General features: G+C 37.7%; 1 protein-coding gene across 1 annotated transcript in view; it reads left to right on the top strand.

The window, feature by feature from the left end:
- Positions 1–12,161, top strand: part of HJURP (Holliday junction recognition protein) — a gene marked incomplete at its 5' end in the record, with an annotated part of 29,174 nt that overhangs the window by 15,285 nt on the left and 1,728 nt on the right. Inside the window, 6 exons of the mRNA XM_082487857.1 lie at positions 4,479–4,540; positions 5,705–5,803; positions 6,567–6,627; positions 7,608–9,199; positions 9,758–9,821; positions 11,044–11,131. Of these exons, the coding sequence (XP_082343983.1) occupies positions 4,479–4,540; positions 5,705–5,803; positions 6,567–6,627; positions 7,608–9,199; positions 9,758–9,821; positions 11,044–11,131 (1,966 nt within the window). The remainder of the gene's footprint in view (positions 1–4,478; positions 4,541–5,704; positions 5,804–6,566; positions 6,628–7,607; positions 9,200–9,757; positions 9,822–11,043; positions 11,132–12,161) is intronic.

The raw sequence follows: 12,161 nt of genomic DNA, 5'->3' as shown, positions 1-12,161 counted from the left end.
TTCTATCTTTAGCTGCTTTAGCTAAAACTTTAGTTTTGGCAGGTTTTTTCCATTTTCAGTATTCGTACAGAATGCTTCACGCTTCTCAGTGAAGGCAGTGTTTCTTCACAGTATTAGATGGTATTTTTGTCCTAAAAGTATGCAAAGCCTATCAACAGCAAGTACAAATAAAGTGAAACAGTTCTCACTTGTACCTGCAAGTATTGGTCTGCTGTTAATAGGGAAAACTATTAGGTCTCACTCCTTTGGTTTCACAGGAAGTAGTATGATCTGAACAATTTCTTGTGTCTATTAGGATAGTATCACAGAAAAATTACTTTATTTGGAGAGAAAGGGGAAAGTTCAATCTGAATTGTATATCTAAGTGTCTTTAAGTTTGCAAGATCACATCACAGTCAAAACTTAAAATTTACGGTTATCCTCTTACTAACATGTTCATCTTTTAAATAAGATATATCTTTTTAGGTAATGATAGTGTATTGAGTACATCTCCAGTGAAATAACTTCCTATATTATACGTCAAATTTTCCAGAAAGGAAGGTGTGAGTTTTCATTTTTCCTCTCTTCTGCACTTGAGGAACAAAGGTGTTTCTGAATTTCCCTTTTGGGCCTTAAAAACATGTTAAGGTTTCCTGGAGAAGATACTTCACTTTTTTCTGTGCTGTGCCATGGTCCTCTGCTAATAATTAATGTTCCAGTGATTCGAAGTATGTCTTCAATGTATTGTCAATCATACTACATTTACGCTTTTGTGAGGTTTGACACCTAGAAGAGTATTCAACTTTTATACAGGTCAATTCATTATATGATTCAAGCTATTTTCTAATCATTTGTAATTGGCATGATGGAGTCAATCGTTCCTGGACACTGGAGTTGTTACCTTTATCTCAAGAACCTCCCATTTTTGTAGTCTAGTCTGCTCGTCTCAGTGACTGTTTAGGGAGCAGTCTGCCAATTTTGTGCCCGATTATACCAGAGGAAGAATACTGTATGGCAGAAAGAGAGTATCAGCTGTTACAACAGAAACTGAAGGGTCAGATTAAAACATTAACATTCTTACTGCTTCCTCCCCTATTGATGCTTAGTAACTGATTTCCTGTGGATAAAATGACCACAGCTTTGTTTTCCATTAGTCATGTGGGAAGAAACTTTGATATTCTGACAGGTATGGGTTTCAGTTCCAATAAAAGAATTCTACTGGGGTCAGGTAGACTGCCAAAGACAGCCCTCTGATTACTCAACATTTTCACTGGAAGATGTGAAATTGTGTTGTCTCCCACAAAGCTAGTGTTTCTTTTGTGTGTTTTTATCCTAGCTCTATGGCACCAGCTGTCCATAGAGCTTTAGGTGATGGTTGCAGTGACAGGGAACCAAAAAGGAAGATGGGATTAGCTGGAAAAGATTTTCAGTCTGTTTTTAGTAATTTAAGGATAGTATGAAGAGGCAGTGATGTGGTAGGTGTTGTAACCAGGATGTTTTTTCACTCATTGTTTTCCTTTTCAGGGTTATTCTCCTCTCCACTTTTCCTCCCTGCAGTGAACACAATTGTAGGGCAAAGATACAACAGTCAGGGAAATTCAGAAATCAGGGTTTACATGCAGTCATGTTTTATGATCATGAAAGACTGAGGCTTTAGCTAATGATGAATTGGAAGGTCTGGCTACATCTAGCAAAATAAGTGTCATACTGAAGGGTAGCCTGGGCTGTAGTGACCATGAAATGGTCGAGTTTGAGATCCTCGAAGCAGCGAGGAAGGTGCACAGCAGGCTGACCACCCTGGACTTTAGGAGAGCTGACTTTGGCCTCTTGAAGAATCTGCTTGGTGTGGTGCCATGGAATGAAGCGCTGGAGGGAAGAGGGGGTCCAAGAAAGTTGGTTAATATTCAAGGACCACCTCCTCCAAGCTCAGGAGTAATGCATCTCTACAAAGAGGAAGGCAGGCAGAAAAGCCAGGAGGCCTGCATGGATGAACAAGGAGCTCCTGGACATGACCAAAAGGAAAAAGGAGATCTATAGGGAGTGGAAACAGGGGTGGGTAGCCTGGGAGGTATACAGAGGAATAGTTCAAGCAGCCAGGGATCGAGTTAGAGAAGCTAAAGGCCAGCTAGAATTAAATCTGGCCAGGGACATTAAGACAAACAAAAAAATCTTTCTTTAAGTATGTTAGCAAGGAAAGAAAGACTAGGGAAACTGTGGGCCCTCTCCGGAAGGAAACACAAGAACTTGTTACCTGGGACAGAGACAGAGCTGAGGTACTCAATTACTTTTTTGCTTCAGTCTTCACTGGCAAGGACTGCAGCCACACTACACGTGACGCAGAATGCAAAGATGAGGATTGGGAAAATGGAGAACCGCTCACTGTAGGTGAAGATCAAGTGTGAGACCACCTGAGGAATCTGAAGGTGCACAAGTCCATAGGACCTGGTGAGATACATCCACGGGTCCTGACGGAGCTAGCAGATGAGGTCGCTAAGCCACTAGCCATCATATTTGAGAAGTCATGGCGGTCTGGCAAGGTTCCTGCTGACTGGAAAAGGGGAAACATAACCCCTGTTTTCAAAAAGGGAAACAAAGAAGACCCAGGGAACTACAGGCCAGTCAGTCTCACCTCTGTGCCTGGCACGATCATGGAGCAGATCCTCCTGGAAACTCTGCTGAGGCATGTAGAAAACAAGGAGGTGATTGGTGACAGCCAGCATGGCTTCACCAAGGGCAAGTCATGCCTGACAAATTTGGTGGCCTTCTACGAAGGGGTTACAGTGGCAGTGGACAAGGGAAGACCAACTGATGTCATCTACTTGGATTTGTGCAAAGCGTTTGACGCTGTCCCACATGATATCCTGGTCTCTAAATTGGAGACATGGATTCAACAAATGGACCACTTGGTGGATAAAGAACTGGCTGGACAGTCGCACTCAAAGAGTTGCGGTCAACAGCTCAATGTCCAAGTGGAGACCAGTGACGAGTGGTGTTCCTCAGGGGTCGTTACTGGGATATGTACTGTTCAACATATTTGTCGGTGACATGGACAGTGGGGTCGAGTGTACCCTCAGCAAGTTTGCCGATGATACCAAGCTGTTTGGGGAGGTAGACACGCTGGAAGGAAGGGATGCCATCCAGAGGGACGTGGACAGGCTGGAGAGGTGGGCCCAAACCAACCTCATGCAGTTCAACAAGGCCAAGTGCAAGGTCCTACATCTGGGTTGGGGCAATCCCAAGCACATATACAGGCTCGGTGGGGAATGGCTGGAGAGCAGCCCTGAGGAGAAGGACCGGGTGGTGCTGATTGATGAGAAGCTCAACATGAGCCAGCAACATGTGATTGCAGCCCAGAAGGCCAACCGTATCCTGGGCTGCATCAGAAGTGTGGCCAGCAGGAGAAGGGATGTGATTCTGCCCCTCTACTCCACTCTTGTGAGACCCCACCTGGAGTACTGCATCCAGCTCTGGACTCCCCAATGTAAGGACATGGACCTGCTGGAGCATGTCCAGAGGAGAGCCATGAGGATGATCCAAGGGCTAGAGCACCTCTCCTATGATGACAGGCTGAAAGAGTTGGGGCTGTTCAGCCTGGAGAAGAGAAGGCTCCGGGGAGATCTTGTTGCAGCCTTCCAGTACCTAAAGGGGGCCTACAGGAGAGCTAGGGAAGGACTTTTTACAAGGGCATGTAGCGATAGGACGAGGGGGATTGGCCTTAAACTGGAAGAGGGCAGGTTCAGATTGAACATTAGGAAGAAGTTTTTCACTTTGAGGGTGGTGAGGCACTGGAATAGGTCGCCCAGAGAGGTTGTTGAGGCCCCATCCCTGGAGGTGTTCAAGGCCAGGCTGGATGTGTCCTTGGGCAACCTGGTCTAGTGGGAGGTGTCCCTGCCTATGGCAGGGGGGTTGGAACTCGATGATCTTCAAGGTCCTTTCCAACCTAAACCATTCTATGATTCTATGAAATAATGTTTCGTTGCATTTCGTTCACAAAAATACCCACAGAGTACCTAAAAATTGAGTTGGAAGATTTGGACTTGTTTTTTAATATTCTCAAGTCTGTCTTATTTCTCACCTAGGCAGTTCTAAGGCAGTCTTGACAATATGAAACTGAAGTCTGGTAGAAGGTTCTTACTATCTTTGTTTGGATATTTAGGAATGCAGTGGGAATGATAGATAATGAATACTGAACTTTGCAGAGCAGTGCTATTGAAAATATTTTACTCTCTGAAATGGTTAACATAAATCTTGAACTGGTTACAAACAAGGTATCTTCACTGTCCTCTGTTCCCCTCAAGTCAATTATGAGCCTAAAAAACATGCTTTTCAGTTGTCGTTGAAATGAAAATGTAATACAGATTAAAAGTTTTAGTGTAGAAAACTGTTTTCTAAAATTAAGCCAGTTTAGTCTATAAGTTATACAGCGTGTGTTTAAAAACATCTCCATTTTGGGTTTGAGTTTAACTGGATTTTATTTAGTATTTATCTTCAAATTATAGATGAAGAAAGTGATGCCAGTATAGTTGCAGTAAGAAGAAAATTTGAAGACATTCACTTCCAGGTAAAAATTTCTGGTGTCTAATTGAATGGAATAATTTTGTGTTCAGTAGAAGTCATTGAACTATTTGAAGAGTTTACATGTGTCTGAGTTGATGCACTGTCAACAGAAGACTCTTTGTAGTCTGCATCCTAATGTACATTTTTAGTAAGTATAGTAAATGAGATATTCAATAAATAATGTTGTGAAGACCAGCATGAAGTAATATTATATCTTGGTATTATTAGTATACCAGAGAAAGCCGTACAATATATTGCACAGAACAGGCAACCCTAAGAAAGTCTATTACAGGTATGGAAAAAGAATACCCAGATGAATCACAAAGTGAAAACACTTAAAAAAATATGATCGCTTACCTCAGAGTCTAGCATAAACAGGTAATGTGGTGTTGTGTTTTGTTTTGTTTAAAAAAAAAAAAAAAGGTAAATCTCAAATAATGACTACCATTAACAAAAGCAGACTGGAATCTTCTGCTGTTGTTTCCCAAACTAGACTATGGGTATCAGGACTACCCAGAGTAGTTACATTGATGAAGAAAAGTATAACACACACTTTGTGCGTGCATCCATTCTAATACAGTGTTCTGCTTGTTCAAATACAATTACCAAAAATCTAATTTATTTTCCTTGTTTAGCATAGTGCTAGGCATTGTCATGTCTCTGACAACAGCTAATACAAACCACTTAGGAAAGTGAGAGTTTCATTGATGAAAAACATTTGCCATTTATCATCAAATGCTTTTAGATTTTAGAGAGGTGCATTACAAAGTAGACGTTAATTTGTATATGAATTCATGGGATGCTAATAATACACGTAAAGATTTGCAGCTGTAATTACCAGTGCTTTGTAACCTAACACTAGGACGTTTTTTTCTTTTTTTGTTTTCTCCTTTTTTTTTTATCAGTGGCTCTTCTGAAGCAGTGTGTTTGCTTTCCCTGCATCCATAAACTAGCTAGTTATCTCTTTTTATATGTCTTAGCATACAGTTCCTTTTCAGGATTTTTTTTTTTTTACATTAAAAGTAAGTTAATGCTGGTTCAGTATCCTCACCTAAATGATACTAGTTTGAAACAAGTCTAATATGTTTGGGTTTGTCAGTGTCAGTAACTTCTATGTGTTTTAATTAGTTCTCTTTTTTTTTTTTTTTTTTTTTTTTTTCCCTCTAAGAATCCACATGTAGATGATGGGAAAATTCAAGAGAAAGTAAAAGTTCAAGTGGATGTGATAGTACAAGATAATGCTAGAAAAATTCCCAAATGGATTACGGTAACGTATTTCTCCTGTTTTAAGTTATTAGCTAATTAGAATAAAATAGGAAGTCTAACTGTGCAGCGCAATGAATTCTAATATAAATTCTCTGCTGTTCTATCATTGTTCCTCTCCTGCTTGCTGTCTATGTATCACAGTATTTCAGGTCTCTAACAGCAATGATTTGTAAGAAACAGAGTAGACAATATGCAAACTTTTTTTTTAATTTACTTTATACTTTGTTCTTTGAACCCTGATGTGCAAGCTGATCGTCACTTCAGTGAGTTTTCTGAAAAGCCTAAATTTGAGGTTTGTAGGGAAAAAATGAATTTATATTGGTTTTGGGGGTGAGGGGGACTGGGGGTGAAGGGTTATGTTACATGGTACAGCTTCTGTTTCATACTGGAGTTGCCCGTAATGTATAGATTATCCAGGTATATATATCCATGTATAAATTCTCACATTTGGGAAAGGAATTAAAATATGATACATAATGTAGAAGTGGCAAAGATGACAAATAGCTTTCCACGGTTAAACTGGTAACTCTTAAAAATTCTTACTGAAGCCTTAAACTAGACTTTTTCCTCCTTGTCTGAAATTTACGAAGCCCATAACTCTCTACAGGACCATAACTCTCTACAGGACCTAGTATAGTAAGGACCCAATATATTAAGGAGAGAGAGTAAGAAGAGTTGCAAATAAGGTTTTGATGTTGCCTTTAATGTGCAAAAAATTCAGGATATTAGATTATATCTTTTTTTTTTTCCTGTTTGTTTTTCAGATAGCACCTCAAGGTTCATCGGAAGGTCTTCCTTTAGCTTTGCCAGTGCAAGAACTCATTGGTACAATTAAATCTTTTGGGTATTGGTCAAATAAGTTAGTTACAAAATGTGTTTTTATTAAAATTTGTTAGAAATAAATATTTAATTTATTGAAAACACAGAGGCACTATTTATCCAACAGAAAAGCTCAACAGGCTGGATTCTTGAAGAAAAGTTAGACATGATTTTGCTTATGGCAAAATGTATTTGAAAAATAGAAAATAAATAACTTCTATATATAAAACCAGCCTTTCTTAAATAGCCTCAGGAAAAAAAATGCATATTTACAAAATTCACCAGCTTTAAGCTTAACTAAATGAAAACAATTTTTTTGGTTCTTCTTATTTTAAATTCAAAGAATGTAATGAATGGCTTTGGGTCTGCTGGTAAGCAGTACTTTGCTAGTAAACTTACTTTCTTCAGCAGCTCTCCAGACTTGATGCAAACCTAAGATAGAATTTTGATAGATTTTTATTTTGATAGAATTTTTCAAGCCTAACAGCTATAAAAATTATTTGCTTAATTGTGCTGTATGGCAAGAAAAGCTGTACTGGTACTAGCCAAGTACAATGGTTTCAAGTAATATGGAAATAGAGTAAATAAAAACCTGTAGAATAAGGCCATTCCTCCTAGTCAGAAATGACAAAAAGCAAAGCAGTCTGCCTCTGCAATGAAAATATTTTATATCTATGTATTAAGCTATTTTAAAGTAGTTTTTTTTTCCCAACACATTTCATTTCTATCTTCTATAGTCTGTTCAATATAGTTAGGGCAAACCTTTTAATTTTTTCCTAATGGATTATGTTAATAATCTGTTTAGCCTCACAAAAAAGCTTAATGAAATATGGTATTACATTACAACTGTCTGTGCTGCATACCATTGTTTCTAAGTCATGTAATACATTATTGGAAGTGCCCTAATAGGTTCAGGGTTTTTTTTCTTCTTCTAGTTTTGTTTTGTGATTCATTTGGTTTTTTTTTTTTGTTTATTTTTTTAATAGGCAACCAAGCTGGTGTTTGCAGAGGGAAAGTAGAGTTGTCAAATAAATGTTCTTCATCCAGACCTCTACAGTTACAACTTCCTGGTGTTCCCATTTCACCAAATACAATAACCATACCCAGACATCAACCTTCTCCAGAACTGAATAAAACTTGCTATGATAGTATCTTGGAAGAATACCAGTCTGCAGATGAGGAGTGCTCCTGGGGCAATGTAACTCTTGCAGACTTGTATCCAGCCATGGTAGAGATACTTACAAGGCTGATGAAAAAGCAGTCTCAGAGAAAAGAGTTAAAATACGTGTTTGGATGCTTAAGGCACAAAAGACGGCATTCTGGAAGACCAAAGCTCAATGTCACTGTAGACAAAATAAGAGGGTTCAGACCTTTTAAACTGAAGAAAGCACTACCCAGCATATGCAGCAGCAGAAGTGAAGACATCCAGAATCAAACTTTCAGAAATGAGAACAGAGAGCTTTGTGATGACAAGTGTTCCATTAATAATTTATCTGGTCTTGTACCTTATTCTTACATTGATACAAATGAAATCGAAATGGACTACTCTGACTCAAGTTCAGAATATCATTCGGTCTCTGGAAAAGGCCAACAAGTCTCCAACAAGACTTTTCCTAATGTTATGGCTAGAATGGGAGAGACATTTCTAGTGGAAGATGAGTTACAGAGTACTGTCTCACTGAAAAATTCTAAATGCAAAGAAAGTGAAGAATTGGCTTACAAATGTTCCTCGAGATACCCTTTTATAACATCTGCTGCCAGTTCAGGGTCAACAGCACTTCATCTAGTAAAAGAGAGTAAAACTCAAAAAATTGACTTTCCTTGTGGTGATACCTCGGAGTTGTGTTTACCTACTTGCAGTTCATATGGCAATAGTAACACTTTTACACCTGTCACAAACTGTTCTCTTGCAAGAACATCAAATACTTTGCTCATAAACCCTGAAAAAATAATTTCTGAAGGACGAATCTCTTTCCAGTGCAAACGCTCATTTTCCTCGTTGTCTATGAAGCAGAGTCCTTCAAAGATACCCCAGAAATATGAAGATGCATTTGAACAACTCTACTACAAACTGTGTTATAAAGAAATCCAAAAGCCTTTAGCATTGACAAGACCTCTTTCAAATTCACAGAACCTTGAAGAGAAAGGAAGATTAGTGAAGAGTAATCTAAGTGATTCTGTGAGATCTGGTACACTATGTGATAGAGAATTTGACAGGATCTATGAGCAATTATGTAGTGAGGCCGTTCCAAAATTTCCTGGGTTTCAGAGAGCTTCAAATTTAAGGAAGTACGAAGGAATACACATGTCTGAAACTGTAAATGCTCTTGTTAACTCACCTGTTCGAACTTTATCTGCAATTCCCAGAGTTAAAAGACTAGGAAATGTTCAAAATGATCTTCTTTGTTCACCAGTAAAGCGACTGAAAAATATACCGGAATGTTATTTCCCTTCAACTAAATGTCAGCAGACTTCTTACAGGAAAAAAATTAATCTTCAGACAGTTGACACGGATTTTTTGAGCACATGCAGTGGCACTAACCCAAGCTTTTTCACCAGTCACAACTGTCAGAGTCAGGTACTTAAGGACCTTGTAAAAAAATGATTGTGCACTCTTTGCTGATATTTGGAGAAGGGCTTAAAAATGGATTAGGGCTGGAAGCTGTTTAAACTAATGACTGGACACTTGTCGTGCTATTTGATCAGTAGGATTGTTTTACAAGTTTGGGGTTTGGGGGGTTTTTACTTGCTAAAATATCAGTTGTATGAGGTCTCCTGGATCATGTGAGGAAGCTCACTATATTTAATAACCTTGAAAATGGTTATAAAAGGCTCAATAAAAGATTTTGTTATGTTTTTATAGACTGTGTCACTGGTAAAAATAATCTCAAACAGTGACCCGGTTAATTAAGGTGTTGTCCTTCCGAAATGATGATGTTTTATTCATTTTACAGATGGACAAGGTAAGGTAAATAAAATTAAGCTTTGCTGGGTTCCATTTGAATCATTAGACTTGTTGGTTTAAATTTTAAATCAGGCCTTTATTTCCAGGTTCCCAGTCATTTCTTTTGAGGCAAGCTGTGAAAAAATATCTGAGTTTCTCCATTGATGTAATCTGCTGATGCTTTATTTTCAGGACTCTGGATTTCATGCTTCTTCAGATAAATTTTTTCTTGGCATTCATGGTACTTCCCTGCGAGGTTAGTTTCAGAGACTTTATGAATTACTACTTTAGCAATCACAAGCACTTCAAACGGTAAATCTGCAGATCTCAGTAGACCACTGTCTAGGTGACAACTCTTCTTCCTCAGTAATAATTGGATATGTTTATGTGTTCCTTTAGGAAACAAATCTATACAGAAATCCTGAATCACATGTTAACAGCTTTTTAAGAAGCTTTTCTGTAGATTTAACTAGGATGTTTCCTACTGAAGTGTTGCTTATTATCTGCTAGTTTTCCCTCTTTTTTTTTTATTTTATTTAAAGCTTGCTGCTCTTTTTACTTTCTGTATCTAAATGTTCAGCAGGAAATGCGTAGTTTGTTAGTCCTACACTTGAATAACCAAATGCTTTTGTTTTAATCCTTCAGGTTCACAAAAACTTGCAACTGAGTTTTTGCATGGCTACTATCACTTGCTTAGGGGAGTTAAATTATTAATCTGGATAAAAAGACTTTGGCCAATCCAGGACAGTAGAATTTTAATATTAAAAAAAAAAAAAAGAACAAAAAAAAACCCCAAACAAACAAACCACCAACCCAAAAGTATATTAGTTTAAGATTTTTAGATGCTAATCTTTTAATTTCCTTTAAAAATCTGATTTTGGTTAAAGCATGTTTATAACAGAACCTGAAGTCTTTTAATGCTAAATAAAATCACTGTTTATTTTACATATTTTCTTTTTGTGAATCCTGTGTTCAAGATAACTAACTAACATGTTAGTTACTGAAGAAGGTGACTTGAAATATTGTCAACTGGCATACAAGAAGAAAATTGCAAAAGAAATACATATTTGTTTGCATGGTTCTTGCCTTGTATTTTCATTACTGATTAATTGCAAAGATTTTGATTATTTGAGATGGACTTATCCCATCTGTCTTATTTTGCCTTCCTTAAAATTTAACTCATACTTTGTGTATTATCTTTGTTCTGGTATCAATAGTTTCTTCTACTTTTTTCTAATGGTGGTAAATTATAAGCATTTTGAAGAAACCTAGCTTATACTTAAATATATTCAGTGTATAAAATGTATTTGAAATTAGGTTTTGCCACAACCTTTTGCATTATAATATTTTCATAAGGAAATCTGCTCATTGTGGTATGCCAATGAAGTGTTACCAATGTCTTAATAGGCTAATATTTTAACAACAATGTCTACTCATCATTGTTCTTACCCTTTTCATATTACTGTTTTTCACCACAGAATCGGGGATTGCAGATGTCCACTCTGGCTCACCTAGGGCAGTGAAGAATTACAGCCGTCCCAGAAATGCACAGAAGTGTCACCAGCGGTAAGTCCTTTTGAGAAAAGAAATTTCAAAAGAAATTCTTGCTGGTCTATGCCTATATTAAGGGTATGGACGTTGTTGCTATGTTACATGCATACTTCTAGAATAAAAATCAGCATGGATGCTTGGGAGCACTGAAGCTAATCAAACCTGCAGACTTGAAAAGTGGGAGGCAAGTGTCTGTGGACAAAACTAGCCAGACTCCAGGATGGACGGCCAGTGAACACAAGTTAGCAAGATGGCCTAACTGCATAGCTACTCTAGTCTTTATTTGGTGTTTGTTACTTTGTGTTTGTTACAGAGGCACTTATTATTTTAGATATAACTATAGAATTGTTTTGAATCTCTGTGTGTTTGAGTTAAAAAGTCCACTCAGATCCTTAGGCTGTGGAGAGTGCAGTATATCGCCATTTAAAAGGACTTCCAAAAATTAGCTTCTGTGCAGTTGGGCATAGTTACCTGCATTTTGGCTCTGTGTAAACAAGCAGTGGCTCCGTTTGGAAGATATCTGGGATCCTCTCCTCCTGCTGTTATCACTATTGGCGGTATTTTTAGGTCTCTGGAAGGAGAACACTCCTTCCAGCTCCCTCAATACTGGCCTACTACATCTGCTTTTCTTAGAAAATATGTGACTTTTAAAGGATTCTCAAGTGTCAGATCTTCTGGATTTTTAATTACAAACTAATTTAATAGGCAGCAGGATTAAAAAGCATTAGAAGTTCTCTAAACAGTTTCTCATTTTATTTTCCAAAATATTTTTTATGTGTGTTTTTGCAAAAAGTCTAATTTGGTACCACAAGATATGCTGTCTTCCCAAAGTCGATCTAGAAATATTTTTCACTATGCTTGAGCTGATCATGCAGCTGATATCAAAATTTTCTGACAATATTCCAATTAAAACCTCAAAGGAAGCCTGAATGTATTTTTAAACTACTTGCATGGAGAACTTAACTGGAAAAGACGATGCATGATTTAAAGAGAAAAGTTTCAGTTTAAGCAAAAGTGGAATTAAAACTTAGAGGTTTCTATTACA

Source organism: Vanellus vanellus (assembly GCF_965231255.1).
Source record: "Vanellus vanellus genome assembly, chromosome: 1".
In the NCBI taxonomy this organism is placed as follows: domain Eukaryota; kingdom Metazoa; phylum Chordata; class Aves; order Charadriiformes; family Charadriidae; genus Vanellus; species Vanellus vanellus.
This window is presented reverse-complemented; position numbering and strand designations above follow the sequence as displayed.